Source organism: Lampetra fluviatilis, chromosome 1 (genome assembly GCF_964198595.1).
Source record: "Lampetra fluviatilis chromosome 1, kcLamFluv1.1, whole genome shotgun sequence".
NCBI classification, from domain to species: Eukaryota; Metazoa; Chordata; class Hyperoartia; order Petromyzontiformes; family Petromyzontidae; genus Lampetra; species Lampetra fluviatilis.
In genome coordinates this window covers 39,366,939-39,389,756 of record NC_136275.1, presented here as the reverse complement: position 1 = coordinate 39,389,756, position 22,818 = coordinate 39,366,939, and the positions used below count along the sequence as shown (strand labels likewise).

The following is a 22,818-nucleotide window of genomic DNA, read 5'->3' as shown; positions in this document are numbered from 1 at the left end:
TGGCAGCTACAGCCTCCTGACCCATCTGTGCAAAGCTTTGAGTGTCAATCCTCAAAATGCGCCGGTTTTTTTTCCCACGTGAAGCCAAACACTCCAGTACGGAAAGAACTAAACCAGCCAATGTAGGATCCTCTTATTTAGGGCAACTTCTAAACATATGCTACAGGCCCCGCACTAGCTTAATCCGGCACTGGTCCTGGGCCATGTGACCGAGGCTGGGGGGCTCACCGCGGTGGAGTTGAAGAGGCGGGGCATGCACACGGAGCCCGCTCGCACGAGCCCCGCAAGCTGGGCAACGCCGCCGCTCGTCAGCACGCCGAACCGCATCGGCGCCGTACCGTCTGCCCGAGAGAAACAAAACCCGAGCGCAGCAGCGGTCACGCAGAGTGCGCACGGAACCCATGTGCAGCGGCGATCACACCCAGTGCAGGCACTCGCCATCACATGGTTTTCATTTTACACCCGCCCCAAACACAATTTAAATACACGTGAAAATTCACCGATGACTAAATCACCCGAAATTCAGCCGATCTCATGAGATCTCGGCAAACTAAGCCGGGTTGCGCCTGGTTAGTACTTGAGATGAGAGGCTGTGTGGGGAATACCAGGCGGCGTTGCAGTTGCCTTCGTCGTTAAAGTGGTCATTTTGAGCTTTTCATTTTACTTGGTCAAAACAGTGCAACCAAGCACGAGGGCCCCATTTGAGTCGGGGAATTAGTGCGGCGTGCGGCGATCAGCCGACCAAGCAGGACACCCGAGACTCGGACGGGGATGGGGGGGGCGACAGCAGCGTTCTTCATCGCAAGGCCCACCGCGGACCACTGGCGGCCCCTGGTGGCCTTGAGTGCGGCCCGTGACAATACACACAAAGTGAAAATACCCCCCCACCCCATCATCGTGCTGCTGTCAAACCCGCAATGGTTTCAAATGTGTGGCGGTCCTCACACTGATGATGTCTCATTGGCGAAACTGACTTCCCCCCCCCCACCTCTGAAAATTAGTGAAGAACACTGCTGTAGGATGAGACCATAGCGGTCAGATTTCAACCGTGAAACAGCCGCCGAATTTATCAGAGGCGACCAAGAGGTGCCTCTTGGTCGCCTCAAGCGTTGACGCGACGCGGCGGTGAATGCGATCCTGTTTACGGCTCACCGCGGTGACTCTGAGAGCGCACCCGATAATCCGCGCCAATAAATAAGCAGACGTCTCCGTCGCACTCCTGTCTTGACGTGAAACATGCCACCAGTTCTGACTCAACCCATCAACAAGCCACGGCTTTTTGGGAGTGCACAACTTCAGCAGCGTTGCTTCAAGTCAAGCAAACTCTGGACCAGTATTGTGTCTGATCAGCAGTCAGGCTTGTTTAAATAAATGCTGGTGAAGTAGCGATCTTACAAACAAGGAACCCTCCCTTTATACTATGAGGTCCTGTTTCATAAGAAAGTATATATAAAATAAATAACATCAAATAATCATTCACGTCTTTGTGGACAATATAAAAATATGGGCATCCCTCAATATTGTCGCCAGGTCGCTTCCGAAAAATAACGAATAGCTCAGTGGGCTTTACGGGACAGCTGCACGTTTGGCAGAGGTCGCAAGCGGGTACCCGATACCCGTACCCTACCCGATACCCGGCTACCCGTACCCGGCCGGGTACGGGTACGGGTAGGCCGTGAGTCACTGGTGAGTAGCCGTTTGTCACTCATTTCGGGTAGGGTACGGGTAGGGAACGGCTACCCGTACCCGGCTGGGTACGGGTACCCATTTGCGACCCTGGTGCGGCCGGGTACGGGTAAGGAATCAAAACCCATTTGCGACCTCTGACGGTTGGGCACGTGTGAACTTACGGCCGGTGGCGCCACCTAGCGGACTTGAAAACAATTAAAATCTCTACAGCTTTAGAACACTTAGCCCAGGGGTGTCGGCGACCAAAAATAACAAGGGGAATACACGACGGTGGTCGCCAATAAGTAACGTAGCGGAGCGCTCCTTCAATAGCCGGCGTGCGGCTACGGAGCCGCAGGTTGCCGACCCCTGATCTAGGCGATCAGGCGTCTCTCCACCGATGTGGACAAATCGCCTGCCCGAGTAGATGCCACAGTGGGTTCGTCCCCAACCCTGACCGTCTGCAGTGTATGTGGAGTTTGCATGTCTCTCTCTCTCTCCCCGTGGATTTTCCTCCAGGTCCTCCGGTTTTTCCCTCTACATTTATAAACATGCGTTTAAGAGGATTTGGCTGCTATACATTTCCACGTGAGAAGAAGCCACTTCGTTGAGCTATAATTTGTGGCCATGTCGCTACTGAAAAAAAAGCTGCAAAGCTCAGTGGGCCTCACCTGGTAAAATAATTTTATTTAATAGTTTTGATAGATTCTGTGTGAACTGCATTTTAACCCCGACCCCACACGCAGGCTCTTCTCAAGAGGTGTCGAGCCGGAGTTGGGAACTGGAATGCAGCTTGAAGACGTCCGAAGACCAGATGATGATTTCCTGTATAGATGTGCCATGCCTTTCCCTTACTCTCCATCTCCGAGAAGTGAGAGAAGGAGCATCACCTCGTGTGGCTAAAGCAACTCTGGAGTAGTCCTGTGACCTCATCTTCCAGAGCTGCCCCTTCTCTAACGTGGCCTGGTGCTGAGACATCTTCCAGACAAGATCGTTGGTATTCTGGATTTTCTGTTTGTACATAGTCACATAGTCACTTTAAGATGTTTTCTTGTTCATGTTTTGTCTTTTGTTTGTTGCGGTTGCACCCGATTCAAGAGCCGAATGGCTCACAGGGCTATACCTAATAAATGCAACTCAAAACTGAAACTCGGCGTGGTGCGCTGCTTTCTGCAAGAGCTTCTTGTGGAAGCATCTCACGACGCGACCCCAAACGGCACAACTGGAGTAAGAGTGGGACGGAGTCTCGTTGCACAGGTGGAACGTCGGGGCCACGTTTGCCGCGTGCTTCCCCCGTCTCTCCGCACACCACCACGTGTGTGTGCGCGTTGTCCCCGTCTCTCCGCACACCACCACGTGTGTGTGTGTTGTCCCCGTCTCTCCGCACACCACCACGTGTGTGTGTGTTCTCCCTGTCTCTCCACGCACACCACGTGTGTGTGCGCGTTGTCCCCGTCTCTCCGCACACCACCACGTGTGTGTGTGTGTGTGTGGTCCCCGTCTCTCCGCGCACCACCACGTGTGTGTGTGTGTTGTCCCGGTCTCTCCGCGCACCACCACGTGTGTGTGTGTGTTGTCCCCGTCTTTCCGCACACCACCACGTGTGTGTACTTGTGTGTGTGCGTGTGTGTACTTGTGTGTGTGTGCGCGCGCTGTCCTACCTCTCTGTAGTGACAGCAGGGCAGCACGGTAGAACTCCAGGTACCCCGGCGGTTGCGGAGATGCATTGAACTCAAAGAATCCCAAGATACCCGGCTGCAGGGGACGCAAACACAGACACAGGTATTCTAAAGACTACTCATTTGAAGCCGAGTCGACCTAGGAGAGGGCCAGGACCAGTTCAGATAATCGTCACTTGCGGTGGCCATGAGCGGGAATGGAACTCGGGTCACCGGGTTTACGCACACATACATTGCCACAGACAACAGCCATCATTCGCCACGTCACCACAGTGCATGTGTCACGTGAGGTGCCCCGTACAACAAATTAAACAGAAAAAGCAGTTCTAAACAAATGAGTTTTAAATTTAGATTTACAAGTTCATAGCTCCAGCGGCTTCCTCATATTGGAAGAGCCTTACAGTTGGCCAAAGAAGTGCATCTGAAAGCGCGCAATGCAGTGACCGTCTTTGTTCGATGGTTAACCAAAAGCCGCTGAGGGAGGGGTTCTGCCAGTGCTCACCTCCGACGTGGCGAGAAAGTCGAGGAGGTGGTGCGGCGTGGCAACGTGCGTGACGGGCACCATCACGCGCTCCACAAACGCCTGCAGGTAGGAGGCGAGCAGCGGGCCCTCGTAGGGGATGGGGCCGAGCCTGCGGCACGAGGAGCCACTCGCTCACGGAGTCACGACACTCTCCCGGAATTCTTACAGCGGCCGCCCGCCCGCCCGCCGCGGCAAAACTCAGGAGGCGTCACCATAACACGGATGTGTGTCGAGCTTGTACATAGCCAACCGTGCTAATCGGAGGTGCTGGGGAAGGACAACTAATGAAAAAAGCAGTTCTAAAGAAATGAGTTTTCAATCTAGATGATTTAAAAGTGAAAAGCTCCAGTGGCTTCCTAATAACGGAAGAGCGTTCCAGACGGCCGCAGAAGCGCATCTAAAAGCGCACGATACGGCGACCGTCTTTGTTCGATGGCGGAGTCAAAAGCTGCTGCGAGGATGACCGGAGTTTGCATGACGGTTTATGCTCCTTGACGACATCATTTGTGGCAAGCACTTTGTGTGTAATTAGTACGACCTGATACTATAAATGTATTCGTTCAGCAATGGGAAGCCAATGCAGCTCGGCGAGCACTGGACAGACAATTCGTGTTCCACCAGAGCAGAGTATTTTTGCTCTGGCCGAACAAGCCATGCATCAAACAGCACTTCAAACTCTCGGCTGTGACGAGTAACTGGTGCGGTGTCAACATCACCAACGGGGAGACAAAGGTGGCCGGGCGTGGTGCTGACAATCCACCCACTCATGTGCCGTGGCGGGCTTTCATAGCTGATCGCTGACAGCACTCGCCCCACAAAAGTGTTCAGGCTAAAACAGGGGATCTTTGTCAAAGTTGGTGCTAGCTGCAGCGTCGATGCTCCGTGCGTTAATTGTTGCTGTGCCACACAGGCAGGCCTCAGGGCCGAGATAGTGTGGACTACGGGGGCGGCTCACCGCCTTACCCGGTGTGGTAGATGTGGATCGCTGGGAAGAAAGAGAAGCTCATCTCTCGCCTGCATCTCCCTTTGGGCCACCAGCAGTTCACTGCAATAAACAGCACCTGAAAGCAGAGGTGGATGGGAACGTTCCAGCGCAGATTCTGATGTTGAGTTTATTCCCTCTAGTAACTCACACACTCACAGTGAACACTTTCCCGTTCTGAGATGTCTGCAAGTCCCAGGGTGGAAAGGGTTAACAGTGGTTACTCTCTCCTCACCTAAAATATCGCAAAGGGACCACCAAAGCCAGCCCAGTTGAAACAACAAATCACTTTCCCCATCTCCACAACAACTGCTGCCAAGCTGCTTGTTTTATGCCGGCATTAAATTATTGTAAAATGCTGCTTTGATCGAAGCCATTGCAGACGATTATCGTTAATCGCCTGCAATCGCCTCGTGCCAAATGATTAAGCGCCCAGCACCAATATACAGGCACATTGTTGTTGTTGTTGTTATTATTGCTGCTGCCATTTACAAAAAGCATGACGGCGTTTCGATTTTTTATTGGCGCGACAAGATACGTAAAAACCACAAATAAAGTTGACAAAGCGTACAAATTGTGGAAAAGAAATGTTACTGCCTGGCAGTCATTGTAAATGTGTCATAAAACCCAACTCCACCCGACGCAGCCCATCTGTAAGTTTTGTCACGTGAACAAAACGTGCCAATGGGTTACGACTTCAGCACACCGCTGTATTGGAAAGCAAACTCACGGCGTTGACAATATGAGGGCTGTGACGCTGCGCTGGCGATTGCAACCAGCATTGTCAGGCTTACGACACATTCACATCTCCGCGATCTCACCCAAAGGAAAAAAGCGTTGTTGCGAATAATATTGGCGGCGGAAACCTACGTAGGGGGCATAGCGCTCTCACCTGCGGGGGGCAAGGGGGCTCTCACCTGCGGGGGGCAAGGGGCTCTCACCTGCGGGAGGCAAGGGGGCTCTCACCTGCGGGGGGCAGGGGGCTCTCACCTGCGGGGGGCAGGGGGCTCTCACCTGTCCGGCGAGGGCATGTGCCACGCGGTCCACGTGCGGCACGGCGCGCACGCAGCGCGCGCACCATGGCGCGTACAGCACCAGCACGCAGACCTCGGCGTCGGCGCGCAGGCGCTCCGCCCAGTCCAGCTGGCCCAGCGGCAGGTCGACGACGCGCGACGCCCCGCGGAACAGCGGCGCCGCCGGCCACGCCTCCCGCTCCACGCTGCCCCCTCGGCTACGCGTGGGGCGCACACGCGGGGAGAGACGGAGGAGGGCAGGAATGCAGTAGGCACGACCGCTTGGGCACTACGTCGCTTTATCCCTGGTTCGACGGTCCGCTCGATGCCGCTCCCGCCGGCTAGGAGCCAGAATCGAACAAAGACGGTCAAAGTGCATCGTGCTACTTCAGATGTGAAGTCACGGCCGTCTGGAACGCTCTTTCTTCCGATGTTAGGAAGTCATCGGAGCCATAAATTTTTAAATCTACGTTTAAAACTATTTATTTTGAACTGATTTTCGTGTTTAGTTTGTTGTCCTTCCCCCGCACCTCTAATTAGCACGGTCGGCTATGTACAGTGAGAAAGAAGTTCAACATACATACCGTGTTGCCTGGGCAGGATTAAGTTCTCATATCTCATCGGTCTCCCGCATCTTATCTTAGATTTATATAGCGCCTAATTCCAAGGAACTTCACAGCCATTAAAAATTGTACATATGATAATGGTTGACATACAAAGCGGGGTTATTAAAAGTAGTGGTGGTGCAGTTACGGTCATGGTTTGGAGAACTGCTCGGACGGCAAAGGAGGGGTAGGGGTAGCTATAGGGGTTGGGGTAGCGATAGGGGTTGGGGTCGTGATAGAGGCAGTGATAGGGTTAGGGGTAATGACAGAGGTAATGATAGGCCTGGTCATAGCTGGGGGGCCAGGACAGGGAGTAGGAGTGGCAGGATGATAGGCTGGGGGAGAAGAGATGGGGGTTGTTTAAAGGGAGAAAGGTAAGCAGGTTATCGTGAAGATTATTGTTTTATGTGCAGTGGGAGTTGGTTCCATTGAAGGGCAGGATGGGATGGGACAGAGTCGTGAGGTACAAGAGAAGCATGAGAATGTGGGGCAAAACCATGGAGGGATGTAGACTCGAGTGAGACATTTAAAGAGACCACGATAGCACACAGGGAGCAAGTAGAGCAGAATTGTGGGAATTAGGGATGAAGGGTGTGGTTGAAAATTATTCGGGCTGGGGCGTTGTGCATCTGTTATTGGAGAGGAGTCAAGGCATCGGGCAGGAAGGCCGACAAGACGAGAGGTGGCAGGAGTCAAGTTCAGTGAAGACGAGGTAGTGAACCAGGAGTTTAGCAGCAGAGTGAGCTGAGGTCTAGAGGAAAGCAGGGATAAACACATTCCTGCGAAGGGAGCTGGTAGGAACGTTGGGTTGCTCGGTCAATGGCCAGGGTCAACGGCGGCGTGGTGTATTCCGCAAATATGGCCGACTGTGAGGGCGGGCACAAGCCGGCGTGAGTAGGTTAAACGTTGAGTTTTATAAGGGCACCACGGGGTGACCAGCCCCTCCCCAACCAGCCCCACCCCTCCCCTCCCCACCCAGCCCCTCCCCACCCTCCCCACCCTCCCCTCTCCACCCAGCCCTACCCCTCCCATTTTTGGATGCATGACGGACGGACACAATAATCCCGTGGGCTGCTGTAACCAGGAGGTTCCTACCAGTATAATCCTGAGGGGGTGAGAACGTCACAACAACAAACAATACAAAAACACGACAAGAGTGCAAAGTATAGGAAAGGTAAATAAATCACTACAAAAACTATTTAGTTTTTACACCAGGTAAAGCCCATTGAGTTACGAGCTTATTTTTCAGAAGCGATCTGGCCACAAATAATAGCTCAACTCAGTGGCTTATCATCGTGCGGCAATGAATAGCAGCCACATAATCTACATAACGATCTAAAGGACGCATGAGTGGAGGTAAAAGTGAAGCAGGGATGGGTCCAAGGGAGGAGGCTGTAGGGTGGGTAGGGCTTGGTTGTTTAATGATGAAAACTCGATGCGAGTGTTGAAACTATTAAAACATTTTATTTTATTTTACCAGGTAAGGCCCACCGATATAAATAGCTCTCGATTTTGGAAGCGACCTGGCCGCCACAAATGAAGTGCCTCATCACGTGGACATTTATAGCAGCCAAATACTTTAAACGCGTGTGGTTTCGAAATATGGTGGGGAAAAACCGGAGGACCTGGAGAAAAATCCACGCGACCACACGGGGGAGCGAGACACGCAAACTCCAAATATCCAGCAGCAGGCGTCAGGGTCGGGATCGAACTCACGACCTCCTGTACACCAGGCGAGGTAGTGAACATCTCCTAGCCACCGTGGCGCCCGAGGTGGCGATGTTGCCTGGCACGGCACCATACGGGGCAGGAGGAGGAGGAGGGGGAGGGAGAAAGCCCGGCCACCCCTCTGCTCTGTGGTGTCAGAAGCCACGTTTCACTCCTAGGGAGACGCCGAGGATGGACACGAGAGGCGAGCCAACCCCCCCCCCCCCCACCGTAGTAAGCAGACTTCAACGTCAATGCTTACTACCTCCTTCAAGCGGCCACTAAACAGAGTATTGAGTGGAACACTTGATGCGGCTGGGCAGCAGAGTCGAGATCAAACTTTTGCAAACAAAATCAATTCATCGGCTGCATGGGGGTATAAAACAAATAAACTAATAAACTAAAGTGGAATGACATCAGGGACGGGGGGAAAACCCCCGGCGGGCTACTCCTGCCGACAACCACCGTCAACTCCGCTCATTCGTCAAGATCCTGAGGACGGAGGTCCATGAACGTCGCTGGAACGTCGCTGGAACGTCGAGGCGGTGCGGCTGCTAGGAGGGAGGGGGGGAGGTCACCACGTACGGACCGCTTCTGTGTCAAAAGTCAATAACTCCACGTGGCCATCGCCAAGTCGTCCACCCCCCACGCGCCTGCGGTGCGGGGACCGGGACGCGACACCGCCGGTGACGATCATCCGAACCGGTCCCTGGGCCGCCTCCTGCCCCCTAGGTCGACTCGGCCTCAAACGAGTAAACGTCGCCAGTGGGGAGACAAAGGCGGCCGTGCGCGGTGCCGGCGGCACGTCATGACGATTCGCGTCGGTCTCCCTCTCTCTCTCTCACTCCACAAAGTTTCTCCCCCTCCTGTCTCTCTCTCCCCCACGTCTCTGTCCCTGTCCGTGTCCTTGTCCTGGCACATTTCCGTGTCTCTATCACGTCCCGTGGCCCCCCTACACCTCACCACTTCCTCTCCACCACCCCCCATGCAAACCACGACTTGTGTCCATCTGTGCGGCTACAGCCGTCCACGTGGGCTGGCGAATTCCACGCGAATTCCTCGCTCTGTCAAAAGCACCTCGGCACAGCAACCCCCCCCCCCCGTGTCACTGCGACCCGTGACTGCAGCTGGCGGTATAAAGTAAAAAGTACCCCCCCCCCGATACAATCGCGAGACGGCGCAAACTCGTGACCCACCAACCCTGACCCTGACCGATGGAGCCGTGACCCCGGTAGCGCTGCCGGCTCCCGTCATCACCCCCAGGTTCCGTTCGGACTGATGTCCATACCCACGGCGTACCTATCGCGTTCTCCCGTCTCCCCGTGCTGATCACCCCCCTGTTGCACACCTTGTGCACCCCAGTACCCCCACGTGTACCCCCGTGTACCCCCATGCTCAGGTCTCCCCGCCTGTGCCCCCCACCCCGCCAACCTCAGCCTTTCTTCCAGTGCCCCTCACCTGTGCACCCCTGTTGTACACATCTTCTTGTGCACCCACCCCCCCCCCCCCCCGTGGGCCCCCCATCTCCCCGTGACCCCCCATGCTCAGGTCTCCCCGTGTCTCAGTGCCCCCCCCCCCCACCTGTGCACCACAGCGAGCAGCAGAATCGCGGTGGCGGCTGCAAGCGCGGCGAGGCCGCAGAGCGCGGGGCCGCCCATGCGACTCCACAGAGGCTCCTCGGGCCCCGGCTCCACTCGCAGCTCCACTCGCTCCTCGGGCCCGGCTCCAGCGCGCATGCCGAGCGCGGTGGTGGCGGTGGTGGGGGGGGTTGACCGGCTACTAACCCGCCTCCTCCAGTCCCCTCCTCCTCCTCCCCTCTCACGACTCTCCCCTCTTTCCTCCTTCACGCTCACGCCTCTCTGGGGGGGGGCTAGAAACTAGAGAATCGTCGCCCCACGTGTAAGGGCGGGCGGGCGGGCGGGCGAGCGAGCGAGCGAACACGTGCGCGCAGCAGACGGCAGCCACGTTGGGTGAGGAAGCCACCGCGCGCGCCGCCTGCCCGCCGCTTATATAGCGAGCGGGCGGCGTGACGTCATCAACACGCCGGGCACGGCTTCCCCGCCCCGCCCCCACCCAACGTGGCCGCCCGCGAGTCGCGCTCGCCGATTGGAGGAGCCCCGCATAAAAACAACAATATTTACATATTCTTGTTTCTTTCGGTAAAGTCACGTAGAAGGGAAATAAGAATTATTTTATAATTGTTTCCCTTCTACGTGACTTTACCGAAAGAACCAAGAATATGAATCCCTGCAGTCACGAAAGCTTTAAATCAAAACAATATTTACATTCCCCGACTCCTGGCGATTCGGCAGCTTCCCATTGGACGAGAGGCGCGAGGATCGCGACAGCCAATCACGGAGCGCGCGAGCGAACACCCTCCCCCCCCCAAAAAAGTGGGCGGGGCGTGGAGACAGGTGACGCCCCCTAGCCCCCTCCCCCGCCGCCGTGACGCCACGTTGTTCAACTGCCCTCTAGTGGCAGATTTTAAGAATACAACTCTGTCTTCATTTGTGTTTATCGAAAGAACCAGAGTTGTTACTACAACTCTGATGATTATCTTGGCTGTCCGCCTGATTGGCTTGCGTCGGGTGGTTGCGGGTTTAACGACACATTTAAATTTACGCGATCTAACCCAAAAACCTTGACTATGGTATGGATAATACTGGTGGCGTGTTAAACTGTTTGTAAGTAGTTGCTCGGCTCGACATGACCCCTGCCAGCAGTCGGTGCCCACACACAATCTATGCCGAACTTCTTTCGCGCCGTACGTCGCCAAGCGTGCTAATCCAGGGCCGCCCTCGTTTAATGCGGTAGATGCGTTCCTGAACAGAGCCACGTTAAACGGAAATAACTTCCCAATAATGTAACGATAACGTTTGGCGAGATACGAAGCGAGGACGCGCACACACAGCGAGATGGCGGGACAAATATCGTCAGCGTTGCTTTATCAGCTGTGCAGCTCAAGGAAGTAGTTCGTCGTCGACCGCTCAGAAACCGCGTTATAGCGGGGCGAGTTCCGCGTTATAACAAAGCGCGTTCCGCATGGTGCAGTGTTCCCGAATGTTAGAACCACGTTCTTGCGAAAACGCGTTGTGAACGCCACGCGTTAAGCAAGGCCTTACCGTACATTGTGTCAAAACTGTAAATTTCAGCCAAAAGTTTTATTGTTTGTGAATGTTACATATCACACAAATCCATCATATATTACGATTAACAAACTCATTCCAAAAAGACAACCTTAGAAAACAGCTCATCGCAGCCCTGGCACTGGATAGGGTGGCGATCAATTTCCCCGTTGCTGGCCGAACATATGTTTACATTTTAACTTTCTAAACAATCAATACCTAAAACGGCAGGTTTTCACATGTTATTTTTGCTTCACTGAATTCTGCCAATTTAACTGCAAGAAATTAAATCGCATCATTCATAATTGATGTTTGGATTAGGCCACAATCGGTGTGGTCGACCCTCCACCACCCGACATATCCAAATTAATTGGCAAGTTAACAATCGTTTCGCGTGACAATTATTACTTTTACTTACGTGGCCTAACCCAAGAAACAATCACGTCAATCATAGTGTCTACAAAAACCTACGCGTTAACTGTAACCATAATATAATGCACATTAGTTAGAGCAGCCCTTGCCTTGTTGATGTGTTGTAATACTTAAGAGTTCACCAGGACGGGTCTTTAACGACGACCCCAGTTGAGATAACCCTTGCCTCGCTATCCTCGTTGATGCATTCAGAGTAAATAACATGAACATTGTTTCTGACAAGTGTGATTTTTGTTTGGGTTTATACAGTTCACTTTTTAAAATTATCAATCCGCTGCTGGATGAAGGCCTCCCCAGGCCGTCACCACCTCCCACAATCCACCTAACACCGACACACGGTCCTGAATTGACCACTCCATCTCCACGGTGGACGTGATTCATCCCCCTCCCTTCGCTGGTACTCTGTAATTATTCTTGACCATTGTCCATGGTCTCTACTAGCGACACTTTCCTGCGTTATAATTGTCTTCAAACTTCATGTTCTCTGATCCCATGTGTCCCATCATTCTGCCATGTAATTCCACGCATGTGTATCGTCTGTACGCGCTTCTTTGCACAATTTCCAAATATTCATATAATTTTCTTTACTGTCTATGTTTCTACCCCATGTCTTACTTGTCGTGGTAGTACGCATTGGTTAACACTTACTTCTTTAGGCACATTGGTATGTTGCTTCAAAATCAAGGTCAGCTCTCGTCCACCTATTTATTTCATAATTTTGGCTGCGGTGCACTTTCAATACCCTAGGTATATAAATATTTTGCTGTGTTTTCAAGTTGCGTCCCTCCAATAGATATCACCGATTCTTTAGAAACGTATTGTACATGTTCATGCGAGGCTTTTTGGGCGAGATCGCGTAACTTTAAATGTCGTACACCCACCTCCAACCTACACAGCCAATCAGTCAGGTTGGTCACATGATCTTTTGTTTAGTTCATATTAATTTTGAGCACAACTTCGTGTAAATAGATCACACTGCTGTCAATTAATCCTACCCAAAGCTATTGAAGAATGACAACAGTTCCACACCATTGCAATATTCAACTTCTAGATGCATAATCACAGCTTACAACCAAGCACACAGCCAAAGAAACAGACCGTGAAAAACTCCTAAAAGATGCACAACCATAAAAACATTAAACAATTCTACCAGCTTTAAAATAACCATGAAGGCTAAATTATGTGAATTAAAAACAATACAATCAACCAAAAAAGTAAACATGCTTTGGTCAAAACGAGAATGGCATGACATGTTTCTGCCATGTACTCAAACGATTGTGTAACGAGCACCTACTAAACCCATGTTTTAGACTAATATTGGCATGATGAGAACAAGGAAGTTCCATTCACAACTCTCACAGTGAGCAGTTCCCATCGAGGGCCACCGTGTCAAAGCACGGCCCACATGGTTACATCACAACACGACTTCCAATTCCCTTCAATAGATTTCATTATACACACTCGAGGTGTACGTTACATTTCCTGCGAGTGTTCATAATATATCAATACAAATTTTTACTTCTCATAGAATAAGCTTCATTATTTAAAAAAAAATGTAGTCATTGGTGACTGGACTGAGATGATAAACTCACTTAAGTATCAGTTTAATCACAGGTGACTATGTATGTTGAACTTCTTTCGCACCGTACGTAGCCAACCGTGCTCATCCACGGTGCAGGGGAAGGCCAACTAAACACAAAAAGTAGTTAAAAAGAAATGAGTTTTCAATTTAGATTTAAAAGTGGACAGCTCAAGTGGCTTCCTAATTTCGGAAAATAGAGTGTTCCAGACGGCTGTAGAAGTGCATCTGAAATCATGCAGTGACCTTGTTTGTTCAATGGTGAGCCAAAAGCCACTACTGTGAGGATGACCGGAGTTGGGGTGATGGTTTATGGTCCTTGACAAGATGTATTGTGGTTTACTTGTGGCAAGCACTCTTATGTGTGTAATGAGTACGAACTCAATATTCGAATTCCGGACTTCATTGGTGCTGCTCGTCCCATCACCCTTTGCTTCACCGCCTTCCCCCACCAACCCATGAATAACAAAAAACAAATGTTCTCTTCCAAAAATGAGTTTTTCGTTTGAACCAACTATAAAACGTTTTATTTTACCAGGTATGGCCCACTGAGCTGCATAGCTCTTTTTCAGAAGCGACATGGCCACAAATAAGTATTTGGCTATGTCTACGTGATAAGCCACTTCATTGAGCTATCATTTGTTACCAGGTCACTTCTGAAAAAGCAAATAGCTTGGTGGGCTTTACTCGGTAACATAAAAGTTTATTTGTATTTTTTAGTGATTTGCTTACCTTTACTATACCTTCCACTCCTATCGTGTTTGTGTATTGTTTGTTGTTGTTAAGTTCTGACCCGCCCCAAATGGACATGTGACAAAGAGCTTTATAGCTCATCGGATTCCTCCAGTATAAATACAAATTCTGATTCTGAATCGCAGCAGGTCTGGAGAGGCTACTACTGCTGCTCCTGGGCTGTTGATGGGCAAGCACGGAGGGGGAGGGGGGGGTCCAGTTTCTTTCCCAGGCTAGGCCGCTTCTGGTACACCTCCGAGTGGGCATGGAAACGAGGCGTCAGGTGGCAAGCCGGTGTGCGCGAAGGCTAATCTACCGTACACAGTTCACAGCAACCTATAGGGCTGGTGAGCAAGTTCAACTTTTATTTTCTGTAAGAGGGGAAAAGACGTAAATACCGTAAATAAAAAATAAATTGGTGCCCTGAACAAGCCACGAAAGCAAATGAATATTCGCTTTTGCGACCAATATTGTCCAAAATAAAGGGTTTTTTTAAGGATAGATCGTGGAAGTGACAAACCTCACTAATTAGCTGTCACGTGGTGGTGGCGGGTTTAACGACACATTTATACTTGCGTGATCTAACCCCCCCCCAAAAAATAACTTTATATCACGGTGGGGACATGGCACCATGCTCCAAAACAGGCGCACGCACGCAGGCAAGCAGCGCGCACATGGCACGAGCTGACGGGAGCCGGAGCGTGAGTGAAGTGCGGTGGAGATAAGCCTCCCAGGTCCATAATGCAAAATGGCAATCACACATTAAACAAATAAACTATAATTGTATATATCTCAAACGGCTTGATACGGAAATAAATCCACACGGATCGTTGTGTATTCTGCCAAAGTAATTCTGCCACGCGATTTCTTACCAGATAAAGTTCCCATTACTTCTTAGCCCAACCACCCGGTTCAATCTTGCATTTGAATACATTCTCTATGCAAAGCAAGATTAAATATTATATTACAATTAAGCTGTAAATATTGTCATCATTTCACTGATTGGCATGAAATAAGATGATATCCATTAACAATTTTAACGGGGGGGGGGGGTTACAAGCGAATACTATTTTGTTAAAAAGCTGTATTTTCCGAAATCCCCCCGCTCATCAATGAGCTTGTCGTTGATGGCCTTGGCGAGTTTGGACTTGAGATAATCCCGTCGCTCGATCCACTCCTGGAGCTCGGCAGCACCGTGCGCGTACTTGCACTCACTCTCTTCGGGACAAATGTTCCCGTGCTCAATCCTGCGGGGAGGAGAGTGAGCAGCACAAATGGTGTGGATGACAAACAACAACAAAAATTAATCACAAACCTCTTTTTTTTTTACAACAAAAAATAATCGTCGGCGCGGTGCAACGCATTTGATGCCCTGTTCTGTTACAGCAGTAGCAATTTTAACTATTAAAAAATGATAATACGCATTGGCAGATGTGTGGTGTGATCGACACATCCGTGGTTGACACAGAAGTGCAACAAGAACAAAGGTTAAAAGGTTACAAGGAGTGTACTTTCAACAATTAAGCGAGTTCACAGCAACAGATTAACCCTCGTTCGTTCGTAGGTGTTTAAAATGGTCGTGTTTGTGCATTGTATGAAGAATTAATAAATAAGTAATCAGGTGACATCCTATACTCATTAGACCTGGTTGCCAATGCCTTCCATGTTTCCACAGTTCAACAAAATTACTTGAGAAAAGCACGTTAACATCTTATATATCAATAAAAGGGAAATTTGTGATTATGTGTCTGTTCAAAATATTCAGCATACTTCCCGACATGCAACAAACTTGAAATTTGCCATGTGGGTACTTTCCAGACTGTACACCATGCAAAAATGATAAAAATACACTTTGGTATTTTTTTAGGGGGGGGGGGGTGTGCAATAATGCATATTTTTTGCACGGCAAGTGAGCTGTGACATCACATCTGTCATGTGACCCGCGCATGCATAGTGCTTCGCGCGCTGCGCTACGAACCCGGCGACCCGAGTTCGATTCCCGCTCACGGCCACCACCGGTGACGATTATTTGAACCGGTTCTGGGCCTCCCCTAGGTCGACTCAGCCTCAATCGAGTAACTGGTGTGGTGTGTGAACATCGCCACTGGGGAGACAAAGGCGGCCAGGCGTGGTGAATCCAAGTCCCGGGCGAAGTCGGGTAGTACAGCTAGTTAACAATAAAGGAATGTGTTTTATGAATGAGTGGTGCGAGCAGCGAGGACGAAGTGGTTCTTCAGGGGGAAGGATAAAGCCTCGCAGCGGACAGACCAAGTGCACCTGAAGGAAAGCATCCAGAGAGTAATCGTTTCATCCGGGTCAGCCGCTACATTCTACATTACTAGAGATGGGCAGATACTTGTGAAGGGAGAGCTTTCCAAGCAAGTGTGTTGCTGGATGGTGGCTATGCACCATGGATTGGTGTGTGTGTGTAGGTTGCTGGGTGGTGGTTATGCACCACGAGCCAGTGAGTGCGAGCGTGTGTGGGCTGCTGGGTGGCTGTGTGTGATCACGCACAACGGGCACAGAGAGAACTCCCCAGCAGGGAAGCGATGCTGCCAATTCTGCCCATCATCATCCAGGAAGACACGGTCGCGGTGCCGCTCCGACGTGATGTGCTGCTGCCACTGCTTCCCACCGTTACAGTTCTTGCCGCACAGCCAACAGTGGAAGCCGGTCTGCAGGCGTGGCACACAAGCAGCAGCAGGAGCAGCAGCACACAGCCACGCACACGGCATGAGCGCACCATGCACAACACCACATACGATACATACCTTCACGATTCCCAACAACAATAGCCGCAATTGGCTACCAGGGGGCTGTGACGTCACCACGGTGCCTGTACCAGGCCAGGTGCACTTAGAGGCCATGTGAAGTGTCGAAGGTTCTCTGACAGGAGGTCACCGGACAGGCCCAGGTGCCATGGGTTGACTGACTGAGAGGGCTGGCAGATGAATCAGCTGTGCCCCCTACTATGCCAACTTGCTGCGTTTTAGCCGCACGGGGCCCCGCTCGTTGTCGTCAGAGTCGCTCCTCTGCCCTCCGTTGTTGCTGGAGGGCGACTGTCTCCAACTGCCCAGCAGCATCCTTCACGAGCCTCCAATGTTCACAACAATACACGCATTCAACTGCACGCGTGAGAACCGATTACTAACACATTGTGCATGTATGTAGGCTAATGGGATATAGAAGAAAACTGCAAACAGACAAATGCGACGGTACGGAACAAAAAAAAAATAACTTCATCGGTACCGAGGTTCTGCACCATGGATCAGCCTATACACACACACGCTGATCCATGGGAGGGGGTGTGGTACAGTTTGCCACCGGCTATCGTAGAATGCGGTGGTGTCGTTACGGTTCTCTGCAGGTGAGTGCAATGTCTTTAAAAACAATGATGCCTATGTCTCTCTAAATAAAACTAACGCTAACCGCTTGCGCGTTCCGAGATTCAGCGGTGAACGGGACACCCACCCTGCCGCTTGCAGACGTCTCTGAACGGGAAAGGGTCAATGGTCTATTTATGTTCACATCAAAGTGTTGCGTGTGCACCTGGAGTAGTATAATCGACGTGGCTCAATATTATTTCGATCATGAAGCTATACAGTACCAAATTGCTCGTATTCGTCTGCGTCCTGCATAAAGACGGTCGCGTCTCCGCATTCTCCGAAGCGCCGGTGCGGCGAGGGAGTGAGTTGCGTGCCGCCGCGTGTGCCGCTGCTCACCGTGATGTCTGCGTAGTCGGTAGGCAGAGAGATGTGCTCCGAGCACTGGCCACTGATGCCCGACAGAGTCCCGCCCGTGGTGTCTTTAGCCGCTGCCTTGGGCCCGTGCGTTTCCATCCAAATTTCATACAGCTTCTCCGTTTCCTTAACTGGCGTCAAGAGACAGGGCATGGCGCCAGGGCCTGGCTCAGGCATCGCTGCGATGCTGTTATGCAACTCCAAAAACAGATGACCGCTGATGTAAAACAACAATTACTGTGAACTGGTAAACAGTGCTGAAACTGACAAAGCAATTAAAGGGCATCTTTTGGATAAAATAAGTGGAATCACTGCCCCTTGTGTCAGAACCTCGGTCCTAAACAGGTTCAACATCACACACAGGTCTCGGTAGACCTCGTGGAAGTGGCATCACTGGCAAATAACAGTGCCACCCTAGTAGGTTAGTTCATATTAAATATATTTGAATTGTATTGTCAGCATCATGCCATATGTTTAAGAATCCTTTTAGAAATCCTACAGTTTGTTCCATTTGCCAGAGAGTGGCTGCAGGTTTAACATTCTACTCCGAGACTGTTCGTCGCATGTATGTATGCTGAACTTCTTTCGCACTGTACGTAGCCAAACGCGCTAATCGGAGGTGCACGACAGTCCAACCAATATTTAAATTTCAGCGAACTGGAAATTAACCAAATTATGTTGAAAACCAAACTTAATAGAGAGTTTTTTTTTTAATGAGACCATTAGCGATTCGGCTCAGACGATCAAGTCGCGGGACTTGAAAATCCAGTTTAATGGGGAGGGGCCCACTCGGATTCTAACCCAGGATCTCAGCAGGACCGGCTCAGCACTCTGACCTCTGAGCCACCTGGCTACTTTAGGCAAAGGTTTTTTTTTTACCCTTAAATCAAATAGTTTTTAGTGAGCAATCATTATGGTCAGCAGGGGGTAGGGCGAGCACCGCCTGGCCACCTTTGTCTCCCCAGTGCTGGTGTATTCACACGACACTCGTCATTCATTTAATGTGTGCGGTAGGGTCAGCCCCTTTGAAGTTGGCTTTGTAAAAACCTAAGGGCTTCAAGCTCAGCGCATGCATGCGGTTTAACTCGGATTTGTAGATAGATGTTGAACTTCATTCGCACCGCAACGTAGCCAACCGTGTTGATGGGAGGTTTCAACCATGCTAATTCATGCAATGTATGCCCAGCAGCAACACTAACCGCCACCACCACCCACACTTACTATTACTCTCTCTCATGTAGGTCCAGACTTCCTTTTCTTCTTGGCTGTGAGCAAAGGTGCAGTTCCCCAAAAACGTGCACTTTTTACCCTTGGCCACATGAGCACACAACTGGGGAACAGGAGGGGAAACAACACAAGAAGCCTTCACTCTCCACGACGATGCTTTACTACACAAGGGCAGCTTCGCTACGCGAGGGCAGCTTCGCTATGCCAGGGCGGCTTTCCGTGAGCTGATGCAGATCCCAGACTCACATTGCCAATGTGCACGCCCATTGCTCAAACAATGACAAAGATCCCCCCTGGAGTTTTAACAGACTTTTTGGGGCGAGTGATGTTAAACGAGCACCTGTGAAGGCCCGGCACGGCACACGAGAGGGTGGGTGGCCAGCACCACGCCAGGCCACCTTTGTCTACCCAGTGGCATTAATTACACACTGCACCAAGTAGTAATTTTAGGTCGAGTGGACCTAGGGGAGGGCCAGGACTGGTGTTGGCCGTGAGTGGGAATCAAACTCCGCTCGCCGGGTTTGTAGCGCAGGGCGCTAACCGCTACGCTACCGCCCGATACTCTCATGGGCGTGCACGCACACTCAATGTTAGAAATGCCTGAATATCTATATATATAAAATCGCAAATCTGTCTGTCTGTGTGTGTGTCTGTGTGTCGCCGGACCATACGCAGTTTCATTGGACGGCGGTTGCCCCTGGCAACGGGTAGCGACGCATTCGCTGCGGGGTGGACGCCATTTTTAATTCCCGTTAAAAATATGCGCACGCATTAACACGCGACTCTGAGGTAAATTCATCAAAGTTTCACGTCCTCTTCACTCCCCCCCCACCCCAATGTGTGCAATTACTATTATAGGGTCGGTAGATAATACAATTATAGCGATTAGACAGTATTATTGTAGCGCGGGGGGGGGGGGGGTAACGGCCCCAGTACCCAGCCTCAGCTGGGTAGGCAATCTAGGCGAGGCTGGAGGCTCTGCACGGTACTAGGCCTCGACACCCCACCCGTGTCAAGCGACGACTTTGTGGTATAAACTCGATATACCCGGCGTTGCCCGGGGGGAAAATACTTTTAAAATCTTCTGAAAACTTTTAAACATTACATACCAATGAAAATACAACTGTGTAATTACTTTTAAACCCGACGCGCCAAGAATCGATTCTCTGAATCGCGCAAAGGAATCGAAGGTTGTAGATTCCTTTAGATTCGGACGATTCCCGTTTACTATAAGTTGGTTAAAGTCGATATAAACTGCTACGAACGGCAAATATCCGGCGTTGACCGGGGCAACTCTGTCATTCAAAATGTAAACCCCCAACATGCCAGGAATCGATTCTTTGAATCGCACAAAGGACTAATCGAAGGTTGTAAATTACTTTAGGATCGCGCTTCCTGTTTAATATAAGTTGGTTATAGAGTTGATATAAACTGCTACGAATGGGAAATATCCGGCGTTGACTGGGGCAAAAATATAATGGTGAGGGCGGTTGTGAGTGGCATTGTGAGTGGTGATTAGTGAGTGGTGAGGGGAGGTTGAGTGGTGAGGATGAGTGGTGAGGGAGAGTGGTGAGGGAGAGTGGTGAGGGTGAATGGTGAGGGTGAGTGGTGAGTGGTGAGGGTGAGTGTTGAGGGTGAGTGGTGAGTGGTTATTGGTGAGGGTGTGATTGGTGAGGATGAGTGGTGAGGGAGAGTGGTGAGGGAGAGTGGTGAGGGGTGATTGGTGAGGGTGTGATTGGTGAGGATGAGTGGTGAGGGAGAGTGGTGAGGGAGAGTGGTGAGGGTGAATGGTGACAGTGAGTGGTGAGTGGTGAGGGTGAGTGTTGAGGGTGAGTGGTGATTGGTGAGGGTGTGATTGGTGAGGATGAGTGGTGAGGGAGAGTGGTGAGGGAGAGTGGTGAGGGAGAGTGGTGAGGGTGTGATTGGTGAGGATGAGTGGTGAGGGAGAGTGGTGAGGGAGAGTGGTGAGGGAGAGTGGTGAGGGAGAGTGGTGAGGGTGTGATTGGTGAGGATGAGTGGTGAGGGTGAATGGTGAGGGTGAGTGGTGAGTGGTGAGGGTGAGTGGTGAGTGGTGATTGGTGAGGGTGTGATTGGTGAGGATGAGTGGTGAGGGAGAGTGGTGAGTGGTGATTGGTGAGGGTGTGATTGGTGAGGATGAGTGGTGAGGGAGAGTGGTTATTGGTGAGGGTGTGATTGGTGAGGATGAGTGGTGAGGGAGAGTGGTGAGGGTGAATGGTGAGGGTGAGTGGTGAGTGGTGAGGGAGAGTGTTGAGGGTGAGTGGTGAGTGGTGATTGGTGAGGGTGTGATTGGTGAGGATGAGTGGTGAGGGAGAGTGGTGAGGGAGAGTGGTGAGGGTGAATGGTGAGGGTGAGTGGTGATTGGTGAGGGTGTGATTGGTGAGGATGAGTGGTGAGGGAGAGTGGTGAGGGAGAGTGGTGAGGGTGTGATTGGTGAGGATGAGTGGTGAGGGAGAGTGGTGAGGGTGAATGGTGAGGGTGAGTGGTGAGTGGTGAGGGTGAATGGTGAGGGTGAGTGGTGATTGGTGAGGGTGTGATTGGTGAGGATGAGTGGTGAGGGAGAGTGGTGAGGGAGAGTGGTGAGGGTGAATGGTGAGGGTGAGTGGTGAGTGGTGAGGGTGAGTGTTGAGGGTGAGTGGTGAGTGGTGATTCGTGAGGGTGTGATTGGTGAGGATGAGTGGTGAGGGAGAGTGGTGAGGGAGAGTGGTGAGGGTGAATGGTGACAGTGAGTGGTGAGTGGTGAGGGTGAGTGTTGAGGGTGAGTGGTGATTGGTGAGGGTGTGATTGGTGAGGATGAGTGGTGAGGGAGAGTGGTGAGGGAGAGTGGTGAGGGAGAGTGGTGAGGGTGTGATTGGTGAGGATGAGTGGTGAGGGAGAGTGGTGAGGGTGTGATTGGTGAGGATGAGTGGTGAGGGAGAGTGGTGAGGGTGAATGGTGAGGGTGAGTGGTGATTGGTGAGGGTGTGATTGGTGAGGATGAGTGGTGAGGGAGAGTGGTGAGGGTGAATGGTGAGGGTGAGTGGTGAGTGGTGAGGGTGAATGGTGAGGGTGAGTGGTGATTGGTGAGGGTGTGATTGGTGAGGATGAGTGGTGAGGGAGAGTGGTGAGGGAGAGTGGTGAGGGTGAATGGTGAGGGTGAGTGGTGAGTGGTGAGGGTGTGTATATATGTAAGGTTATTAAGAAATATATTTTTCACCCGGGCAACGCCGGGTACTACTGCTAGTTTTCTGATAAAGCACTTGTAGAGCCAAAGGGTCTCCCGGCTGAAGCAAGCAATGATGGCAGCACTCATGTCTGCATGACACCATGAGCCGGCAGTGTTAAATGCCACGTTCACAAGGCGGAGTCGGTCTCTACTTAATGAATTACCACACAAGAGGACGTTTACAACAGCAGATCTGCATAAGCCAGGGTTCGGAGGCAACTTGCAGAACCCGGAGCCACATGCGGCTCGTTAAGGAACTACTTCGTGACATTTATTTATTCAGGACCCACCGTCTCGTATTCGCATTGCATAACAACTCGAATTAGGAAAAAATGACCCTTCTTGTTATTTTGGTTACCGGCCCCCTAGTATAAGCGATCAAAAAGTCAAAGCCAGACTATAAATGTGTTGATGGTTTCAACCTAATTGTGAATTCTTCTCAGTGGAAATGTGAGGATGTAGTTCTGAAAGAGCTAACTAAACAGTTTCTTTCTGTTTAAAATTTCGTACTCAGAGGAATTATGAGCCAAGTCGACCTCTCAACAAGGGTTTAAACTCATGACCGTCCAATCATGAATTGAGTA

At 51.1% G+C, this 22,818-nt stretch overlaps 2 protein-coding genes across 2 annotated transcripts in view; both read right to left on the bottom strand.

Annotated features, from left to right (window-relative positions):
- TXNDC11 (thioredoxin domain containing 11) overlaps window positions 1-9,979 on the bottom strand; it is a 46,960-nt gene extending 36,981 nt beyond the window's left edge. Inside the window, exons 1-6 of the mRNA XM_078862644.1 lie at window positions 9,759-9,979; window positions 5,867-6,083; window positions 4,834-4,931; window positions 3,850-3,979; window positions 3,330-3,423; window positions 229-341 (exon numbers count right to left, since the gene is read on the bottom strand). Of these exons, the coding sequence (XP_078718770.1) occupies window positions 229-341; window positions 3,330-3,423; window positions 3,850-3,979; window positions 4,834-4,931; window positions 5,867-6,083; window positions 9,759-9,913 (807 nt within the window). The 5' untranslated portion in view covers window positions 9,914-9,979. The remainder of the gene's footprint in view (window positions 1-228; window positions 342-3,329; window positions 3,424-3,849; window positions 3,980-4,833; window positions 4,932-5,866; window positions 6,084-9,758) is intronic.
- Window positions 9,980-11,319: 1,340 nt separating this feature from the next.
- Window positions 11,320-22,818, bottom strand: part of LOC144935820 (zinc finger CCCH domain-containing protein 7A-like) — a 35,852-nt gene continuing 24,353 nt past the window's right edge. Inside the window, 4 exon segments of the mRNA XM_078862608.1 lie at window positions 11,320-15,292; window positions 16,560-16,720; window positions 17,768-17,916; window positions 19,007-19,115. Coding sequence (XP_078718734.1) covers window positions 15,112-15,292; window positions 16,560-16,720; window positions 17,768-17,916; window positions 19,007-19,115 — 600 coding nt within the window. The 3' untranslated portion in view covers window positions 11,320-15,111.